This window comes from Lichenostomus cassidix, chromosome 8, assembly GCF_008360975.1.
Source record: "Lichenostomus cassidix isolate B80296 chromosome 8, HeHo_3.0, whole genome shotgun sequence".
In the NCBI taxonomy this organism is placed as follows: Eukaryota; Metazoa; Chordata; class Aves; order Passeriformes; family Meliphagidae; genus Lichenostomus; species Lichenostomus cassidix.
The window spans coordinates 29,511,198-29,533,514 of record NC_139489.1 but is presented as its reverse complement, the minus strand read 5'-3'; the positions used below and the strand labels follow the sequence as shown (position 1 = coordinate 29,533,514).

Here is a 22,317-nt window from a genome sequence, read left to right as displayed (position 1 = left end):
TCACGTCTGATCTCTGTACACTTTTTACTCACACCAGATTTAATTACACTAACTGCACTGCCTTGCTATTGCTATAAAACAGTTAATGCCAAGATCAGTAAAGGCACCTCTGAAGACCCAAAGCTCATAAAACCAATGTTAATTTACCAAATGTTAAAAGGCAGACACGGGACGACAAACGTTTATATCATGTTAAGAGCGCAGAGCGAGCTGGAGATGCTCGAGAACACCTAAATGTGTATTTTTGTATAGCAAACAGAAGCATGAGTCTTGCTTTAGCTTCTGTCCCTTTCGCCCCTCGGCCCCGAGCTCCGGGGCTGCTGCGGGAAGCAGAGTCCCGGGGCTGGAAAACACCTCTGGGATCACCGAGTCCAACTTCTGCGCAGCACCACCGCTCCAGCCGGGCCACGGCACCAAGTGCCACCGCCAGCCTTTCCTTCAACACCTCCAGGAACCGTGACCGCTGCCCCGAGCAGCCCATTCCAATGGCTAACCACCCTTTCCGGGAAGGAATTCCTCCTGATGTGCGACCTGCACCTCGCCTGGCAGCTCAGCAGCCCCGGCAGGGCAGGGCGGTCAATGGATAGGGGCCGCGGTGGGCAGGGAGCCCCGCAGGGCGCGGTGCCGCATCCCGGGAACGGGAAAGGAAAGGGATGGGGAGCTCTGGCGGCGGCAAGGCCGGAGGAGTAGGCAGGGCGGGGAAAGCACCAAGCCGCCCCGGCCACCGCCGCGCCCCAGCCGTGAGGGAGGCGGAGGAGGGCGCAGGGAAGCCCGGGCGCAGCGCCCCGTCCGCGCTCCCCCTGCCCAGCCCCGGCCATGAATATGTAACTCCCCTCTATTTCCCGAGCTCCATTGCGGAGCCGCCGCTCGCCATATTGTGCTGCGGGGGCTGCGGCGGCACCGCCGGCGACGGACCGAGGCGGCACCGGCGGGCGGTGAGCCAGAGCCATGAGCCGGGGCGCCGCCGGGGCTCTCTCTCCCTGCGGGGCTGGGGCTGGGGCTGGGGCGGGCGCGGAGTCGTGCGCGTCTGTACGTGTCTGTGAGCGGTGCTCGAGCGGGGCTGACCCGGGGCGGGGAGGCGGCGGGGCGGCTGCAGGGCTGTTCCGGCAGGGCGGGGGCCGGGGGTGGCCGGGAGGAGCCGTGGCCAGCGGCCCATAGCAGCCCGGAGCCCCGGCTGCTCCCAGCCCGGCCGTGCTGCAGGGCCCCGGGGCCAGCGTGGGGCTGCCGAGCGCGGAGCAGCCGGCAGACACGTCTATACAGATATATTTCTATCTGTGCGGCTGTCTCCCTATACATGCACGTAGGGATGCGTGTGTAAGTGCATGTGTGCAGCCGCACGCCTGGGAGCTGCGGGTAGAGCCCGCACGGCTCCGTCGCGCCGCAGTAGCGCAGCAGCAGCCCGGCAGCACCGCTGCCATCCCCGGCAAGGGACAGCGCAGGGTCACGGCCCCGAGCGGCTCTCGCTGCCCCTGCAGATCGCCCCTCGGCACAATACCGTCCTGGCGATGATTTATAGCTCGGCGCTGCCGGTCTTTTGTCTGTCCGGAGCTGTGTCGAGCGGTGCCGGCAGGGCGCGATGCTCGCGGACCGGGGCTGGCAGCGACCCGGCTGCTCCCGGGAAAATGTCGCTTCCCACAAGGAGCAGGTGCAGAAGGATTTGTGCCGGGAGCTGAGGGTGTGCCTCCTCCCTCCACATCGCTCCCACTGCTTCCCGTACGAATTTAGCACCTGTTTCTTGCCAAGTTTTACACTCTGCAGTAGCTCTTCAGGTTCGCTTGCCTTCCTTGCACCAACCCTATGGCACCGTGTGTATATGAAACGTGCACTGAGCAATATTCTTATCGGGATTTGTGTAAGCTGTTTGTTTTCCAGGCCCTCTTCTATGGAAAATAATTGGATCAAGTGCCTAATTCCACAGAAATCCAGAGGACTGCTGATGGAGAAAAATGATTTCCAGTATGATAATTCCTCATTCAGCCCTGTTTGGAAGTGGTTGTAGCTCTGTGTGGTAACTGCACTGCACACGGGCTTTTAAGAATTAGAGGGAATTGCTTGCGTTTGAAACAACATGACTGGTGTGCAGGTGAAATTATTTTTGCTCGGGGAGAATTCTTTAATCGAGTGTCGTTCATTTAAGTGACAAAGACTCGATTTGTCATAGGAGTTCCCTGCAGGGGTGCTCTGATTTGTATTCATCTGTGTTTCCATTAAAAACCTGTGTAATGAGATAATTTGACTTTCTTATACATCATGTCAAGCTCAGAGCTGACATTCAGCTGTCAGCGAAGGCAGAGGCGCTGGCTGTGACAGCAGCAGATATGGATGAGCAGTATATTTTGCATTAAAATATATATTTGGTGGAAGGATTAACTTTATCAGTTCTCTGGAGATGGCAGGAATTTTCACTGGACAGCATGAGCCGCAGTGTCAGCCACAAGTTTGTGGCTGGGTGTAACTTAGCTTACCTTTAAGAAACGATGAATTGAGAGCATCTTTAAACCTCACTGCTGCCATGAATTGTCACTCACAGCGTTTACTAACTGCCTTCTTGTTGTCTGCATTCAACTTTGTGGTAATAGAGGGACACAGACTTTGCAATAGGGGTATTTTTTCACTTCTTCAGTGGCTAAAATTTTTGACCTTTGGCTTCAAAGTTTTGAAGCACCAGCCTTGCTGCAGCTGCCAGGAAAAGCACTGCCTGTCATGTCTTAGAGGTGAAATAATATGCAGGCCCCAGTGGAATAAATTGCATGTGTCTCCCTTGATCAGTGATGCTTTGTGTTTTAAGAGTGATGCCTGGTAATAGGTTGAGTATAAAGACTTGGTTGGGCATCTTGAGTGATTGGATCAGGTTTCTGGCATTTTCAGTGCTCTGTCATTGAATAGAAATACAGGCTGCAGGAAAGCCGCCAGTCTTACATGTGAAATAGATGTTGGGCTAAGTGAATTTCTTCACCTTTTTTTAAACTCTTTCCCTTGCTTGCAAAACGAATGTAATGGGGGGAGGGAAAGGAGCTTTAAAAATGAGACATAAGTCTGCAACTGCTCAGTTGTACTTTTCGTAGAAGGAGCACTGGATCTGCTCTTACTGAAGCACCAGTTCTAGCAATATGCACAAAAGAAGCATTGGAGTAATGGAATTCCTTCCATTGTTTTTTCCTAAATACCTTTTGCCTATTTTTTTCTGAATAGATCAGCAGTTTAATAGTGATGCAGACAGAGAGTAATGAGATTGGAGAAGTGATGTTGTTGAGCCTCAGCTTGCTTCTGCTTGGCTTTCTGTTGATGCAAATAACTGGCCTTCAAAGCTGACCTTAAATTCTTAATTTTCAGAGGAACGAGCAGCATTTGATATTGTGGACTTGTTGTGGTGGAGAAATATTTGAGGAATTACCCCTGTCTGCTTTCCCCCCACTTCTGGATCCTGGAGCTCTCTTGCTGACAGCTGGGAGCTAGCAGTAGTGTTCTGCTGACTAATTAAAACTTAATCCATTCTTTACTCTTCACCTCTTGGGGATAACGTTGAACTGTTCTGTATAATTACTGGGTTAAACTGTGTTAAGTGTTGTTCCTGTAGTACTGTTTACAAAATGGACAGTCTTACTTGTGAGGGAGTCCTTGAAACACAAATTGTTCTCTGCTGTTGCCCAGTTTTAGGTGAGAGCTGCCTGCTTGCCAAATTCACAGTTTTGCTTTTATGTATTTATTGCAGCTATTAAGTCAATCAGACGTAAAATGGCTTGAGTCTTTTTGTCTCTCAGGTGTTGTGGGGGAGTTTATTTTCTGTTTATTAAAAACCAAGCTGTCTTTTTGTTCTCATCAAGGAAATTCTATCACTGTTGGGTGTCGCTTCACTGCCAAGTGGGGGAGAAATCCTTGTGCCTCTCTAGCATAACTCTGGAAAAGCTGGGCACACAAGCATATTTCCTGGTCTGACATTCTCAGAATTTCTCCTAGAATATAAATGCAATAGAATGCTGCTGCTTATTGCCATTTCTGTTGATAAATGGGATGGGCAGTAGGGATGCTGTGTGCTGAAGGGCAGGATAAATGTCTTGCTTGATATCATCCTGGTAGACTGGGGAGAGCAGTTCACCTGAATTTCAGGGGATTTGGCTTCAACTTTTATAATGTTTCTTAAAATTTGATTAGAAGCCTCTTTTAGCACTGTACCAAAGCAGCAGTCCAAGGAGGTGATTAAACTTTACCTTATTGATTGGAGGGCTGAGGTCTTGTTTTCGGCAGCTGTTACTTCAAAGAGACAGCAAGAGAGTGGTTAGCCTTAAAAAGTGTGCTAGCAGAGCAGGGCAAGGAAAAATTAAAAATTAAATCTTATTAAAAATATCCTAAGGCAACACAGATCATGAATTGTTTGTATAATTTAGTTCCTGTGACAGATTAAACTTTTCTGCAGTTTGAAGCTTTACTTTTATTTGCTCCCAGAAGTTTTCAGTCCTTTATCCGTTCTGTTCTGACCTGATACAGCACTGAAATGAATTTTAGAAAGGAACTTTGGCTTTTCTTCTTCCCAGCTGGCTATTAATACTGAAGTCCAAGGTTAGTTTAGGAGATTAAGAACTTCGTTTTTGAAACTCACTTGGGTAGTCACACAGAGTATACAGTAGCATGCTTCATGATATGAGAAACTTGGCATAAAATTAAACAAGTGGCAAGAAAATCACAATTCTGCTCACTCCCCCTGAGTTCTGTTTAATATTGTTACTTCACAGGGCTAAATTACACCTTGGTAATGGCTATTTTCCTTTTTATATGAATTTTTCACAAAGGTCTTCAGCACATTTGAGGTCAAGTGCTTGCCTGATCTATTGACTCACGTCAACAATGAAAAGTTGCTCTTCCTGTAACAATTTTGGGTTTGTTTCCACTCCTGGCAGAAGGCACTGATGTTGTAACATATTTTAATGCTACTTCAGACAAGATACAGATGGCATGAAAGGCTAAGTTTCAGGATTTGAGCTTTAATGATTAAAATAATCTTACTGCCTGATGCATTAGAACAGTGGTTGACGTTTGCTTTTTTGTGTGTGTGTTTACCAAAACCTAAAAAGTTTCCTAATTAATCCTTAGAGATTAAAAAAGAATTCTATGGTTTGTAATTTAGGAATAGCTTGGGTTTAATGTGAGAAGAGTTTGAGCAGGTGAGCTCTGGACTCCTTGGAGGCAAATGGTATGATATAGATAGTTCTCTGGAAATGTCATGGTATTTTTATATATATTCCAGGTTTTGTAGCTGAGGAGATATCCAAGAGGGTGGGATACAGAACTGGAAATGGGGAGCTGACACTAAGGACTGGAGGTTATTGACAGGAATGGAGTGATCTAGGAGGAGATGTGAAAAGGCCACTGATGCACGGAGTACAGACCTTGTTAGAGTAAACTGAAATTTGAGCCTTAGCTCCGTAGGAGGGATGTCCCTGGACTCAGGGTACTTATATGCTGCTATACTTTCCTGCTGTAAATACACAGAGAAGCACCAACTAAAATTACGTCTTTGTGTCATGTCCAGAAGTACATAGCTGTTCCCAACGCTGTGATAAAACAGCCTAGAGTTTCAGTAACAGTTTAATTCAGATTTTTTTTTTTCCCTGATGCCCTTGACACCTAAATCTGGAGGATTATCCCCCTTTGGACACTTCTGTCAGCGCTGGATTGCCCGAGCTTTTCCAGAGGTGTCCAGATGCACAGTAGATAGTTGTAGTGAGGTCACACTCCAGTGTCTCTGAGCCAAGAGGAGCAGCTTCACAGCCAGTTTGGGAATGCTGCCCAACTCAATGGATTGATCCATCTCAGGGCCAGGGAACTGGGAATGGCTGTTAGCTGGAAGATTCCGTATCTCAAGGCACCGGGCAAAATGCTTTCTTAGGAGAGTAGATACAGCCAAGAAAAGGTAAAAGACCATGCTCTTCCAAGCCCATGGGTTTCAGAAATGCCAATATTATTTTTTCTCTCTGTCAGATGTAATCTGTCCAACAGCCTTACAGACATTCCATAATCCCAGCATTAGGTGTCGTTTCTTGCTTTCCAGGGAAGTATTTTTTTAATGTTGAAGAGAAGTGCTGTTAGGTTTATGGGCAGGCAGTGGGAAAATGGGAGTTTGGGACTAATTGTCAGGAAAATGAAGAACTCTGCTGTGGTGTGACTGAGAGGGCCAGTCATGCTGGGAAAAGGTCTTCAGTGTTACCAACTGTCGGGGCTGCTAAACCATGTTGGTGCCTCCGATTTTCTCTGCATTCCTCCGTTTTATTGGCTGCTTTGGGACAGATTTGAGTCTGTGGTCTTGAATTAATTATACATCTTTCCCTCCTGGCTGGGAGTGCTCTGGGGCAGCACTGAGGTTCTGTATAGAGTGACAAAATGTGGATTTCTCAGTATTTTAAACGTAGAACTTGGCACAGCCATGAGTGTGGGGAACATTTGTCACTCATGTATTTACAGGTAGTTTTATTGCATTAGTAACTTCTCTGTTGTGCCAATTATCCACTGTCTGACTTCAGTGAGAGTTTACCTATCTGAATGTAAAATTGGTGTCTTAATATTAATTTTCTGGTTTTATTGCAGTTAAATTGTTTTCTCAGCCATAGTCGGGCCATATTGACATAATTGATCAAAACATTTGAATGTTAATCTCCTCATTTCCTTCTGTAAATAAAGTAGGAAAATAGGATGGCATGGAGCCAGGTGCAAACACTGTTAAATTGAAATTGTTGGGGTGGTTATCGCGTGTTTAATTTTGAGTGAGTGTTGCTTCAGTTGTACCTGGAGTTGGAATGACACAAAGTCATTTCTGGTGGAGACAAAGTTTTAATGATGCAGGTGCTTTTAAACACTGCTTACCAAAGCCCAGCTCAGGATCCAGGGCTGATGCCCTGACATGAGTCTGATTCCTGTCTTATTTCCCAGCCACACTGTTGCCGAGGAGCTGCTGGTGGGATGGTTTCTCTCTCTCATGGAGCACAGATCAACAAGATACTGAATCAAGCTCCGTAAGAGACAAGAGCCATGTAGTTTTAAAGCAGGGTTAGATGGGCACTTGGGAAGGACTTGCTCCCTGGGAGGGTGGGGAGGCCCTGGCCCAGGGTGCCCAGAGAAGCTGTGGCTGCCCCTGGATCCCTGCAAGTGTCCAAGGCCAGGCTGGACACTGGGGCTTGGAGCAGCCTGGGATAGTGGAAGGTGTCCCTGCCCATGTCAGGGGGTGGCACTGGATGGGCTTCAAGGTCCCTTGCAACCCAAACCATTCCATGATTCTGTGATGATATGGCATTATATGATTCTGTGTCTCTTCGCCCCTGTTTTTTATCTAGTTCAGAGTCTCTGTCCCGCACACAGAGAGGGTGTGTCTGCTTGTAAACGGACACATCATAAGGATGGAAAGCACCGTGTAAGTACTTGTTAATTGTTACCAGATTTGGCTTGTGAAGCATGGAATTGCTATGTGACGTTTCAGCTTCGTAGTTTATATTAATTTGCCATCTTTAATAGTCTTTTAATTGGCTGTGATTGTGCTTTGCATTGATAGACTTCTATTTAATGTATACAAAATATTTGCAGTGCTGGCTCTGTGGAAGCACTGTGAACTCAATTTTAACCATAGCAGGCATTTGCAGAGGAGCTCACATTCCCATCAGTATTAACTGACAAAGTGTTTGGTAATCATTTTGAAATGAGCCCACAAATGTGGTTTCAGGTGTTCTATGAATAGCTGGAACTGTTCACTTGGTAACATTCATATTTTAATCTCTATCTGATCCTCATGAACTTGCAGGTTGACAGGTAATCTGCACTATTTACAGCTCTATTCTAGGTGTTCTTTTTCTTAAAGATGTGGCTATATCGTGTTTATGGAGGAAACTCCCGTTCTTAAGCAGACTTGCTGGATGTTCTTTACAACACACCAGGTGTCTGAGGGCCCAGATCCCTCCTTGCTGTTCCCATGTAGATCAAAGAAACAGTGGTGATCACTGTTGTCCCCAAACAGCCTTCTGATGTTTCTTTTGTGGGTAAGGAGGATGCTCCTAGGATGATATTTGTCCTCCTGGATTGTTAAAGGTGTGTGGACAGAAGAAGGTCACGTTCGGCTTTCTTCACCTCTTTGCTGTGGCTGTGGTTTATTGGCTACTTTGTGTCACTTGCTGTTGGTTTTTCTTGGCTGTCACTGTCTATACAGCAAAACTAAGGATGAAGATCTCTGATAATGAGATAACCGCATCATTAGGATAATTTGGGTTGGAAGAGACCTCCAGAGACCATCCAGTACAACCCCCTGGCAAAAGCAGGGCCAGTTGCTCAGATAGGTCACAACCACATGCAGTTGAGTGTGCCTGTGTCTCAGCGTGGGCATCCCACAGCCCCTCTCAAGTGACCTGGTATTGGTGGCCCTTTGGCTGTGGCTCTCTGCTTTCAGGTAGGATTAGGTTCCCCTGTGGATTCTACTGCTCAGCACTTCTTAGCACTTTATTCTGTTTGTCTCTGCACCTTTTGTCTGTATAGGAAATACTTTCTCATTTTTTATTTAGTACCTTAAGTAATTGCTGCTTTGTGTCTGGCTGGTGGTGGGAGCGCACGGCTCCTCGAGGTTTTGAATGGAGTTTTGGTGCCTCTACCAGATGATCTGATGGATACCAAGTCATACCTTATCTCTTGGATGCCTGCAAGGCTGTCAACTTGAACCTTGTGTGTTGGAGCTGCTCTGCAGAGCCACTGTGCTTTGATTGCAACTCTGACCATCAGTCCCTGAGGCTGGATTTATAGATTGGGTGTGATTATGTCAAGAGAAGATGACTCTGCACATGGCTCATAAAATATTGAATTAAATTTGCAAATAGAAGTGAAAACCTTGCCAGTAAGGGATGTTGTGACATTGAAGTGGATTGGGAGGACAGGGCCTGATGGCTGAATGAACTAAACCCAGTCCAGTAGGACCTTCGTCTCTTGAGTTTAGTCCCATTGGAGAGCAGGGTATAATCAGAGTAAATGCAGCATAAACTCAGCAAGAGACAATTGGAGGAGTGGTGGCAGAGACAAGGCATGGGAGGCACAGCCAGGTGCAGTGACATCATTGTCCAGGATCACTGAGCAGGGAAGTTCAGAGCTGGGAACAAAAGGAGCTCCAGGCCAGAACCTGTTTCAGCTGTTTCCTGGGGATTTTTTGATGCAGACAGGAAAAAAACTTTGGAGTGAATACTAAACATACTGGATTATAATCTAGTAGCAGTTGTCCTAGATTACAACTGCATGTAAATCCATCTAAGCTGCCAGAGAACTGTGGGAAGGTTAATTCCTTCAAATAGTGTCTTTCAGATTATGTGGATTTCTTTTTTCAAATCAAGCTCAAAGCCAGCAAGTAAATGTAGAAAAAACCTTAAGTTTCAGAATGCTTGGATTGAATAAATTGAAATGAATGATTGAATTGAGTACTCTGTGAAAATGTGCAATCTGTTCCAAACACTAGTCATGGTATGAGAGAGTAAAACCTAAAACTCTAATCCTGTTAAATTTCCAAGTAACTGCACTATGATACCTGTTTTTAAAGGAACTAATCCTTTGGAAAGACAAACCAGAATGGTCGAAGGTGCTGTTGAACTTGGCACGCTGAATGGAGGTCTAACTCTTTTACTGTTTTAATTCTAAATATTTACCTTTTACAACTTGGAACAGAAATCAGTTATTTCTAAGATTTTAATACTCTCTGAAAATGTGTGTATTTTTTTGTTACGGAGCCTGATGCAATTTTTGTCCTCAAAAGTGGTATTTTTTTCATGAAAGTATCACAGCAAGTTAAATAGGGACTGGTGTGGTTATGGTCACACCTGAGCTGGGTTTGTGGGTTCTCTCTCCAGCTGCTTGGTGCCATTTCAGCCTTTCCTGATCTCAAGGTGTGCTGGCACAACCACACTGCAGATGCTCTTTAGACTTTGTCTGGGCTGAAATAGGCACTGCAAAGCATTTTGGAGCATAATCCAGGTTGTGGGGAATGTCTGATAGCATTCCCTGGTTAAAGCAGGACCAGCATCAAGGTTAGTGCTGAGATAGAGCTCAGGAAATATTACATTTTCAGAACTGACATGTTTTCAGAAATAGCAGCAAGGAGCCGTTACGCATTGATGGATGTGAGGTTGGAAACCTGTGAAAGGTAAGTTGGGGATGAGCAGGAGCAGAGAAAAGCTGGTGCTGAGCTCCTGCCTTGGCTGCCCACAGCTCTGACTGGTCGGCTCTATGTGCTGCCAGCTGGATTTTATTTTCACTGGACAGTGTCAGGAATGGGATATCCAAATGCCCACCCTACTGTCGCTCAGGACGACATTGGAGTAAATAATTGCATGTATTCCAGTGTAGAATGTTGTAAAGTGGATGTGGTGTGTGACAAGTGTGGATATTAATCTGCTGGAGTTTTTTTCCAAGCACATTTGGAAGAAGGACATCCCAGCATAAATTCCCCAGTCAGTGAGCAGGCAGGACATCCAAGGGCTTTTCAGACAGGATGTTCCATACTGATATTTTTTCCTATAACTGCCTGTTTCCCAGCCCTTCAGGAGCAAGACTTATTTTCTTAAGTTTTTAAATCCCAGCTGGTTTTCTTCAAGGTTGTTGAAGAATATGTTGGTTTGTCAATCAGTTCTGGCTTTGATAGTGACAGATGTGTGTAGCCTGTAATTATGAGCTTTGTGCTTAGGGGTTTTGCTGTGCCTGAAGACTTAGTCAGTCTGAAGGGTTGCAGGGATCCATACAATACTCCTTAAGGTGATTTTTTTTATTGATTGACAAGAATGGCTCTCTGGCCACAGGATTAATCCCAACAAGGGATTGCTAGTGGCTCTGAGAGAAAGAGGTTTGATCTGCCAGAGGGCAGGGCTAGATGGGATATTGGAAAGGAATTCTTCCCTGTGAGGGTGGGGAGGCCCTGGCCCAGGGTGCCCAGAGAAGCTGTGGCTGCCCCTGGATCCCTGCAAGTGTCCAAGGCCAGGTTGGACACTGGGGCTTGGAGCAGCCTGGGATAGTGGAAGGAGTCCCTGCCCATGTCAGGGGGTGGCACTGGATGGGCTTCAAGGTCCCTCCCAACCCAAACTGTTTTGTGATTCCATGAATGTGGTTTCTCCCCTTCATTTCAGCCTGTTGGTGTGTGACTGGTTGCTTTCCTCTTATATCCAGTGGGAACAGACAAGTCATAAAGGTACGAAGATAATAAAAAGTATAAGGCTGTGTTGTGTTAAAGTTTTTTCAACAAGGGCTCCCAGGGGTGTCTGACTGCACATTGTTTGTGGTGCTTACACGTGTGACCTGTGAAGAAGATCCCACCTTCCTTATAAAGTGGAAAAGATCTGAAATGTTGAACAGGTGAAAAGTGATTGTTGTTGAGGTGAAATCTGTGAGCTGGGAAAATGAGCATGAGAAACTGTCACGTAAGACTCCTATGAAAAACAAAGCCGAAAGGGATGCAGAGGAACATTGATCTATGCCAGCGATTTTAAGAATGTGAGATTTCACTGGAATAAATTTTCAGACTGAAGATCGAATGTGAGGTTTGACATTTTTTTCTGTATCTTCTGTCCCTTTGCCAGTAGTGGTTAATAAAAAAGTCTCTTGTACCTTCAGAGTCTAGGAACTTTCCACTTTCTATTTTTCCCTCTGAACACTGTGTCAAGGACAGGAAGATAATCTTCCCTCTGCTCATTAAAAACATCCTACTTTTGTAGGTCTAGAAAGGATCAGCCAATGTGACCTGAGCCATCCAGATTTTCTTTTAGCAGATGCCTGATTCAAATCCAGTAGCAGTGGACTGTCCTACTAAAGAGTCAGCTAAATGTAGAGGTGTTTCCCACGTCAATTCCCTGGACAAATGGAAAATGTTGCAGTGATGGAACATTTGAAGAGGTGCTACACCGGTTATGGTTTTGTGACTGCTGATTGGTACTTGGTGGCTACTGCATGGTCTGAGTGGAAATGCCTCTCCTGGCTGTGGAGTTGGGTGTTTGATCCTGGTGCCAGCTGGGGATGTTGCTGGGCTAGCTTTCAGCAGTGTGAGCAAACACAACCCAGTCTGAGAGCCACCAGTGCCAGAGGGAAGAGAAGTCAGGCCTCCTTCACATGCATTTTTCTGGACCAGTATAGATCTGGAAATTTTAGGGGATCAGGGGAAAAGCTAAGCAGGCTTGTTTATTGAACAACAAGAAGATTAGAAACTGTGTGGAGTGTAATTTGATTTTCTGTATTGTTGATCCAGCATGCTTGAATTGACCATGTTTCCACTGCTTCTCAGATTTCCCTTGCCAGAGGCAGAGGAGGAGTTTGATAGTGACAGGGTGGGCAGTGTGAATCTCTCCAGCTTTCAGCTGGCTTTAAGGCCACTGTTTTTCCTCTTAAAATTTGAAAGTACTGTCAGTGCAGCCCTTAGGGGGAGAGTGAAGCACTTGGCATCTCAGATAAGAAACCTCTTGAGTAAAGCTGGTCAGTTATTTATCATGACAGCTCTGCAGTGCTCTGTGCAGTGTAGCCTTGCTGGCTACAGGATAAATTCCATCTCATTGAGGCTGGAAAAGCCCTTCTAGACCATCGAGTCCAAGCTGTGCCTGATTCCCCCCTTGTCCCCAGCCCAGAGCACTGAGTGCCACAGCCAGGCCTTCCTTGGACACCACCGGGGATGGGGACTGCAAACCTCCCTGGGCAGCTCCTGCCAAGGCCTGAGCACCCTTTCCATGCAAAAATGCTGGTGTTAGTGCAGTTGTTGTGCAGATGGATGGGTTTGCTGACAGCCTGACCCCCAGAGCAGCTGCCAGCACATGAGTTCAGGTGAGGAATTACCTGTGAATGCAGGGACTGCTGGGAGGAGCTCTTCACTCAGATGGGGAGAGCAGGCTCTTGGCTAGGACAGGCTGGATCCTCTGGGACTCCTCTGCTTGGGCCGTGTGCTCCAGCAGGTTTTGGGAAGGGTTGTGATTAGCATCCTCATGAATGTGTTTCAGCAGCTGAAATGATGGTTAATTGAATGTGTCAGCTTTAAAAGCACACAAGAGTGGTATCCAGTGCAGACACAGATGTTTGGCCTCTGTTAGAGCAATGCATAACAGAAATCCTTACCTTGGAGGATTTGGCATCCTATACACCTGGAATTGCCTTAAATATTAGTGGAAATCAGAACACTGAGAAAAGTGTTTCCTTTCTTTGCTGAGATGGTCACTTAATACCATCATTAAATTCATACTGCTGAATAACTGAAATAAAACCCACAAAATCCTGACATGACTGCCCAGTGCTTCAGGCTGCAGCTGGGCCATGGTGGCTTCTTACCTTTACTGGGCTGGTCAGGTCCTAAGTGGACATGGGACTTCTCTGATCTGCAGAGGAGAATGTCTCTTGTGACAAGTAAACTGTGGTTTAGGGCACAATATTTACACAGTAAAACTGGAGTTGGAGACAGACTTCTTGAGAGGAATTGGGGTGACAGGAGGAGGTTGAATAGCTTCAAACTGACAGAGGGCAGATTTGTATTGGATATTGGAAAGGAATTCTTCCCTGTGAGGGTGGGGAAGCCCTGGCACAGGGTGCCCAGAGAAGCTGTGGCTGTCCCTGGATCTCTGGAAGTGTCCAAGACCAGGCTGGACATTGGGGCTTGGAACAATGTGGGATAGTGGAAGGTGTCCCTGCCCATGGCAGGGGGTGGAATGAAATGAGTTTAAAGCGCCCTTCCAATCCAAAACATTCCATGATTCTGTGATTCTACATAATAGACATAATAGAAGATGTGGCTACATTATGCCAGGCTTTTCCCCCCTCCTTTCTCAAAAAAGAAAAATACCCAGTGAGAAGACTCTGATTTCTGTGCCTGTATGAAAGTAGATCTAGTGCTCTGCACTGCTTCTCTCACTTTTCCCTTCACAATTAATTAAAGCTTATATAGTAACCTTGTTCTCTAGAGAGTTTGGGCCTTTTCATATAGAACTTAATGAGTTGGAAAATGAATTATAATGTATGTGGTAGATGCCAACAGAAAATGCATTTGGCCTTTGAATTGAAGGGTCTGGAAATGTGAACCCAGGTTTAAAAAAAGAAAGGAAGAAAGCACTTCTTCCACATAGTAGAAATGTCTGCACTTGCAGTCTTGCCATTTAAATAGTTACAATTAGTTTTTTAAACATACCTCTTAGTCTGGGATAAGTGTTCCTGCTCAAGGCAGGCATTTTTAAAGAAGCAATGCCTCCTCTCCCCCAGAGTTGAAAGTATTTTCATCAGAAACATCAGTATTTTCATTCAGAAACATCATTTTCTTCTGTCATTTTGACCAGACTTTTTCACGTCTGCTGTGATTCTGTGTGGTAATTTGCCTTGTCACGTACAGTAGTCCTAAAATTTTGATGGGACAGCAGTGCAGTTTCTCTGTGTGGTCTTCCTAAGATGATGATGATGATGATGCAGTGACTGGATTTCACTTGGTTTATCTGCATTCTTCAAAATTCTGATGGGAAAGGCCCTGGGATGTATTTTGGGGAGGAAGAAAAAGCCCTTGTGGTGTGCCCCAGTGAGCACATTTGCCTGGTGTGCTGTGGTCTGTCTCATTTTGCCCTTCCCCTGGGTTAGGAAGCAGACCCTGCTTGGCCTGTGTGCACATTTGGCAGTGCATGTTTTAGGATTATTTTCCACATCAGGTGGCATTTGTGGCCCAAGTTCTCTGGCCTTCAGTTCTGTGTCACTTTTGTTTAACGACGGGATTGATTTTTGCCAAGTGTTGATGGCTGAGCAGCTGCCTCAGTTCTCCTGGCGTGGCACAAGCAGGGGATTATCTTGTGTGTGCCACAGCAGAGTCTGGTACATGGGGGAGCAGCTGTTCTTGGAGCCTCTGCTTGGCTGAACTGACCCTGCTGTGGCCCAGGAGGGGAGAGAATGCCGAGGCAGCCACCCCTGAGTGCTCAGCCCGTGTCCCTTCTCTCCCCAGCCATGTCTCAGGCTGTGCAGACCAACGGGACGCAGCCTCTGAGCAAGACGTGGGAACTCAGTCTGTACGAGCTGCAGAGAACACCCCAGGTAATCCCAGAACTACGGCATTGCTGGCCTTGGGAGGGACCTCTGGCATCAGTCAGCCCAGCCCCCTGCCCAGTCAAGGCCACCTGGACCAGGGGACACAGGGACACCTCCAGGTGGGGGTTGGATGTCTCAGAGAGGGACACTCCAGGCCCTGCCTGGGCAGCTGTTCCAAGGCTCTGCACCCTCCAAGGAAAAAGGTTATTGCTCATGTTGAGGTGGAACTTGCTGTGTTTCAGTTTATGGCCATTGCTCCTCGTCCTGTCACTGACACCACTGAACAGTCTGGCACCATCCTCTGACACCCCTTGGGGATATTTATATGTATTAGTAAGGTCCCCTCTCAGTCCTCTCTTCTCCAGACTGACCAGGCCCAGTCTCTCCTCATTAGAGAGATGCTCCAGACCCCTCATCAGCTTTGTGGCCTCCACTGGAGCCTCTCCAGCAGCTCCTTGTCTTTGTTGAGTGTTGCAGAGCTGGCAGCACTGGGGTTTTGCATGCCTGAAGTGTTTGTGTATGTTGTGTCTCTTTGCGGTGTTTCCCTTGGGTAAAACACACTGTCTCCATGAGGAAGAGACTCCATCCCATTAAAGAACCTCTCCTTTCTTTGCTGCCAGGAAGCCATCACGGATGGCCTGGAGATTGTGGTGTCCCCCCGGAGCCTGCACAGTGAGCTCATGTGTCCCATCTGCCTGGACATGCTCAAGAACACCATGACAACCAAGGAGTGTCTGCATCGCTTCTGCGCTGACTGCATCATCACTGCCCTCAGGAGCGGGTATGGAGCACTCCTGGGGACACGGGGGGACATTGCTGGGAGGGGACACTGCCAGGGGACGGGGGTTGCATTTGAGGTAGAAGTGTCCTGGAGGTTGATGTTAACCATCGTGAGGTGGTTACTCTGCACTGGGAGTTCCTGAATGTGCAGCAGACCTTTCCAGAACATTGTTTTTCCATGTTCAGCCATCTCTGGAAGACAGATCAAATTCATTCCTCATGAAAAATCATCATTCTGTTTCTTGAAAGAAGTTGTAGTCTTCTTGTGTGTTCTTTTTTTCTCTTAGAGCCAGTAAATCAAAAATACTACTGACAAAAACAAGTTTCATTTCCCTTACTGTTCCTTCTCCTAATAATACATTTCGAATTATGTGGCCTTCAGCCATTTCAAATTATGTGTCCTGTGAGTGTTAGAAACCATGGAATCATAGAATCCCAGAATGGTTTGGATTGGCAGGAACGTTAAAGCCCATCCAGTGCCACCCCCTGCCATGGGCAGGGACACCTTCCACTATCCCAGGCTGCTCCAAGCCCCAGTGTCCAGCCTGGCTTTGGACACTTGCAGGGATGCAGGGACAGATACAGCTTCTCTGGGCACCCTGTGCCAGGGCCTCACATCCTCGCAGGGAGGAATTTCCTCCTAAGACTGTGCCTCAGTATAATTTCCACTAGACATCCATTTTTTCTAGGTAAAAATCCAGCCAGAAGATGAAGGGAAGAAGGGAATGTGGGACTTTTGAATTCTTTGGTCTAAATATAGTTTGCTCAAACATACATTAAAATAAAAGAGCAGCAGGGAGAGATATGTTTGGGATTTTTGTTTAAATATCTGCAGCTACCTGATCTGTCAAGAGACAGAAGCCCCTTTCCTGATTTACTCCAAATAGTGAGTCTTAGCCAGCACTTTGACCAAGAATGGCAGCAAAAGAGCAGAGTGTTTTAGTGCTGGAGAGTTAATTGTTGTTTGCCTCCTTCTTGTCCGTGTCCAGCAACAAAGAATGTCCCACATGTCGCAAAAAGCTCGTTTCCAAAAGATCTCTGCGGCCAGACCCCAATTTCGACGCTCTCATCAGTAAGATTTACCCGAGCCGGGATGAGTACGAAGCTCATCAGGAGAGGGTGCTGGCAAGGATTAGCAAGCACAACAACCAGCAAGCCCTGAGCCACAGCATCGAGGAGGGATTAAAGATTCAGGCTATGAACAGGTACATAATCACCTCTGTTGTCCACGTGTGCCTCGTTTGCCTTTAGGCTAAAAATACACAGCCTGTTCTCGCGCCCTGTGGAGCTTGAGATTCCTCTCCTCTCTTCTGAAGTCTGCCAAAACAATTTTTAACCTTTGGCAAAAGAATTTTTAACCTTCTGTCTGCTAATAGAAATCTTTTTATCAGTCCCTGTGACTTCTGTGGCAGCTTGATAAAGACTTCAGCTTAACTTGACCAAATTATGGCTGTGTCCTAGATAAGAAACTGTAACACAATGAATCCTGCACCAAAATGGTCCCCTTACATGCCAATAAATGCACATAATACCAGAACTTAGGGTTTTGTGGCAGCTTAATTCACAGGCTGGAATATATGGTGTTTACACCTTGATGAAGTTTCAGGTGTGCCTTTAAACCTAAGAGAGCCAGTTGGGAGAAAGGCCCCAAAGTTTGTTGTGGTAAAGCATGGTGGGATTTATAATTTTAATCACACGTGGATCCATGTTTGGATGAAAATAATGGTCTGCAATTGCCTGAAAAACAACTGTGTGAAGTTAAAATGGTCTTAAAACATATTTAAAAGGTGTTTGAGGGACAGGAAGAAATGAATAGTCCTGTCTATGAGTATCTTTTTCTATGAAAGAATTAATGCTAGTAAGTTTTTAAACCTTAAACATCTGGGAAATGTTCAGTTCTTGTGTGCACATGCCTCACTTGGAGGGAGGTGTGCTGTGACCTCTGGGCTCTGGAGGGATCAGGGTGTGACTGCACCCACGTGTGCCCAGGCTGGAGGGAGCTGTGCTGGGACATCTGGAGGGGTCAGGGTGTGACAGTGCCCGTGTGTGCCCAGGTTGCAGCGTGGCAAGAAGCAGCAGATCGAGAACGGCAGTGGGGCTGAGGACAATGGCGACAGCTCCCACTGCAGCAATGCCTCCACACACAGCAACCAGGAGGCAGGGCCCAGCAACAAGAGGACCAAAACCTCGGATGACTCAGGGCTGGAGCTGGACACTAACAACGCCACAGTGGCCATAGACCCCGTGATGGATGGGGCCAGTGAGATCGAGCTGGTGTTCAGGCCTCACCCCACCCTCATGGAGAACGACGACAGCGCACAGACGAGGTTGGTGTGCCCTGTCCATCTCTGGGCATTCTGCTGCTATTTCCTGGTGCTTTGGGTTCTGTCACTTCTTGGGGCTTCTAAAAATCAATTTACTTCAGTCACACCACATCCTGTTTAATCATATCACAGGATGGTTTGGGTTGGAAGGGACCTTAAAGGCTAGCCAGTGCCACCCCTGCCATGGGGCAGAGACACCTTCCACTATCCCAGGTTGCTCCAAGCCCCATCCAGTCTGGCCTTGGATACTTCCAGGGATCCAGGGGCAGCCACAGCCTCTCTGGCCAACCTGTGCCAAGGCCAAATGCGAATAAGCACTCTTTCCCTCTTTCTGTTCCAAGTCAAATAGATGGTACTGCTCAACTATTGTAAAAAATCCACTAATAAGCTGTTTTAAGCCTTTGATCACAAAGAAAGAAGTTTTTAAAGTTTTCTAGCATTGCAGTTCACTGGTGGGATGATGGTGTTGTATCAGCCCCTTTCTACTTATTCGAAGATCCTTTGGGAATAAACAAACCTTATGTGTTGTGTCAGCAGTTTTCTGGGCAGCTTTGTGTGAGCAGCATTTGCAGGCTGGAAGCTTTTCTTGCCATTTTTTTTTGTTCATAATCCAGTCCAAGCACAGCCTGCAAGTTTTGGCTCACAGCAGAGAGTAGTGTTGTGATGTTTCCTCAGGTCTTGGTGTTCTCTGCTGATGTGACATCTCTCTGTGATGTGTGTAAATCTATGAGAAGCTCCATCTGGGAATTGTCTCTAAAGGCCTTTTCCTAGCTGACGTGTTTAATATTTGGGGTGTTCCAGATGGCTCTTCCCCACATCTGCTGCTCAGCCATGGTTGATTATCTTTGTGGCTGCTGTCACAGGTACATCAAGACCTCGGGCAATGCCACGGTGGATCACCTGTCCAAGTACCTGGCAGTGAGGCTGGCCCTGGAGGAGCTGCGGAGCAAAGGAGAGTCCAACCAGATGACCCTGGACACGGCCAGTGAGAAGCAGTATACCATCTACATCGCCACTGCCGCCGGCCAGTTCACTGTAAGCACTGCCTGTGGCCCAGCCAGGCTGGGCAGCCACAGCCCTGCATGCATAGCTGGGCAAAACCCACTCAGCTGGGCTTTCCCAGCTGCATCAGGGTAAAATTCATGGCACCGGGTAATTCTGAAGCAGATCAGTTGCTTTTTGGCAAAAGCTTGGTTGGTAGAAAAGGAGCCATAGAAATTACTTGGGGAAAAGCCAGTGATGGCACCAACCATGGCTTATGCCATTCTTTTACAATGAAAATTGAAAAGGGAAAAATATTACTTCACTTGAGAATCTTTGGGTTTTTTAGCTTGTAACTTGTAGCTTGTAACATTATTGGTGACTCCTTCAAGTCAACACCTTCAAGTATTAAGTAGCCTGTTCTACAGCATGACATCAGATTTACTTCATTCATTCATTCCCATTTTGCTTTTTCTTTTCTAGGTGTTAAATGGGTCTTTTTCCCTGGAACTGGTCAGTGAGAAGTACTGGAAAGTGAACAAACCCATGGAACTGTATTATGCCCCCACCAAGGAGCACAAATAAGTGCTGGGAACTGGGATGGGACTGACTCTTTTTATAGCTATGACTTGTTTAATATTAAAAAAGGCACCACCAGTTTCTTCATGGACAACACACATGGTGCCTTTGGGCACTCTCAGTATCCTCAGTAATATGACTAGACAGTATTCTGGGCTGTATTTAATTTAGTCTTTGGGTTGAGTTTTTTGGTTTTTTCCCTCGGAGACTAAATGACCTTCTCCAGTGCATTCCAGTGTTTGAGATGCTTTTTTGTTCCTAATACATTACACTTGGTCCAGTGTTCCAGTTTGGAATGGCTTCATTGTGTCCAGGTAAATCTGAATTTCTGCTCCATTGGACACAGTTCTAGTAACCTCTGTGAACTATGGAGTGTTGGGTGGCCGAAGAAGTTTGTTCAATAACAGCATATGCCAAGGAATGTACTAAATGTTGGAATTTATCATCCATCTGAAGGATTGATTGGCAGAAAATGGATTTGGGATGTCTTGCATCTTGAGGTAATCTGATTCCCCAGGAAAGGTTAAGTTATTTTCTTGGAACAAAATGAATTTCGCATCTTGTGAGAGGTATTGCTGCCCATGGCAGGGGCTTGGACCAAGATGGTGTTTAAGGTCACTTCCAAGTCCAGTCATCCTGGGATTCTGGGATTCCAAACAGAGCTGCAGTGAGCAAACTGACACTTTAAAACCTTGCAGTTTACTGGGCTCACTTTAATGCTTCAGTGCAAGGTGGTTCATCAGATTGGTTTGGTTTTTAATGAATATTTCAGTCAGAGAACACCCAAACACCCCAAACCCATAACTCTTCCCCATGCAGGACATGCCAGTCCTAATGATTCCTGCCTGGCCCTTCCTGCAATGTTGCCCTGTCCTTACAGCTTAACTGAAGGAAATCTTCTGGGTGTTTCACAGCCCTACTCTGTTCCCTAGAGTAGGATCTCTGTTGTGAATGTGCTGTAAAGAACTGTCCAGAAAACTTCTTTGTTAAAGCAAATCCCCCAAATTCCAGCACATGGCCATCCAAGTGCTTTTCTTTGGGGAACTCCAGCAGGGACCTTTTCCCAGTGTCAGTGTGAGTAGAGAAGACTTCGACTATAAGCTGCTCCAAGATTCTACTTTTGTTACTTTGCCATAGCTTTAACAAATATGGCTTAGCACTTTGGAAGACAACTTTAGTACTTGACAAAGTTTACCATTTAGTGTCTTACACTTTAGATTCCAGTTTTCCACTGGCTGGGGGCTGTTCTGTAAGGTCTGGTAGCTGCTGGTCATTTGTATGTTCAGCCTCTTTGCCCTGGCTCTGGTCCTTGCTGTGGCTCTGAGGGGGCAGCTTGACCTGTCCTATGTCCTGTCTGAAGGGAAGCTGTCACCACGAGGTTCCCTCTGCTCTCAGACTTGCTGATGAACCCTCCTGTTTGCCCCTGAGGCTCGAAGCAAGAAGAGTTGGTGGTAGGTGGGAAGCACAGGCTATGCTTTACACTCCACCTGTGTCCTGCCTGGAGTCCCACTGGCTTTGGCATGTGGTACAAAAGTGTTCTGCTGCTCGGGGATTCTCCTGGGAAGGATTTGCCCTTCCCTGGCTCTGGGCTTTCCTAGCACTTGTAAATAGTGTCCCTTCTGGCTGCTGTTGAGATCAGCTTTATCCTGCTGTGAAAACTGCACAGGCTTCTTTGAGTAACTTAATTATTCCCTCTGACTGGAGAGCCTTGGGTTTCTGTGACATGAAATGGAAGTGCTGAGGCCCCAGAGCACAGAGGGGCAGCTGATAGAGACTTGTTTTTGCTGACTTTGTGAAGCGTTGCTGTATAGACCATAGTGCATGTTCATGGAATATAAGGGGGGGTAGGGGAGTGGCTGTGCTAAATGCTTTAAAGTTATTGGGGAAAATTCTAGATTAGTGCCAGCACCCCTCCTGGGGGAGAGCTGAGGGGATGGACAATCCCTTAAGCAAGAGAGGTGTTGTGAAGCTGAGCAGTCTGTCTAGGAGCTGTCTGTCACTTTGTCCCCAGTTCTTTTAAAAAAAGTGTGGGAGAATGTGAAGCTTTTACTTTCATGTTGTAGTGAATTTCCTGAATATTTATGTTCTTTAAATATTATATATATAATGTAGTTGTTTGATTAAACCATTGATTGCACTGTGACTCTTTAGTGCTATAAACTATTTTATTTTCAAAATGCCATTACTCTTCCTCCTTTTAAAGCCATGTTCTTTTGTAAGTACATAATGTGTGTTAGGTACGGGTAAGCCTAATATCCAACTGAAGTATCTCCTGTCTAACTAAAGTCCCACTAAAATGCTCAAACTGACAATAAAAGCAAAAATGTTATCAACAACCTGATGGGAATTCCAGTGCTGCTTCCTCCTGTGGTGGATAAAGGACCCCCTGTGGGCAGTGTTTATGTTGGTGCTGCCCTGTCTGGGGCTGTGCAGGTGCAGCTCAACTCCTGAACCTCGTGAGAAATGGAGGCACACAAAAGATAACAGCTGACCTACTGTAAGTGCTGCTGTTCCTACCTGATCCTGCGGCCTGAGGAAGGGGATGAAGGATTTTCACAGCACTTTCATTAAACTCAGCAGCTTTGGGTGCATTCAGCTGTGAGCAGCTTCAGTCAAAAGCAGCAGA

At 46.4% G+C, this 22,317-nt stretch overlaps 1 protein-coding gene across 2 annotated transcripts; it reads left to right on the top strand.

The window, feature by feature from the left end:
* Nucleotides 1-549: 549 nt before the first annotated feature.
* On the top strand, nucleotides 550-21,834 carry RNF2 (ring finger protein 2). 2 transcript variants are annotated; one of them, XM_085068694.1, is made up of 7 exons: nucleotides 550-686; nucleotides 14,945-15,033; nucleotides 15,648-15,808; nucleotides 16,797-17,012; nucleotides 17,862-18,134; nucleotides 18,995-19,166; nucleotides 19,596-21,834. In XM_085068694.1, the coding sequence occupies exons 2-7, from the start codon at nucleotides 14,947-14,949 to the stop codon at nucleotides 19,695-19,697; spliced, it is 1,011 nt and encodes a 336-aa protein (XP_084924820.1). In that variant the 5' UTR covers nucleotides 550-686; nucleotides 14,945-14,946; the 3' UTR covers nucleotides 19,698-21,834. The 2 variants fall into 2 exon arrangements, with proteins under 2 accessions (XP_084924820.1, XP_084924819.1); XM_085068693.1 differs by lacking the exon at nucleotides 550-686 and adding an exon at nucleotides 719-935.
* The last annotated feature ends 483 nt before the right edge of the window (nucleotides 21,835-22,317 follow it).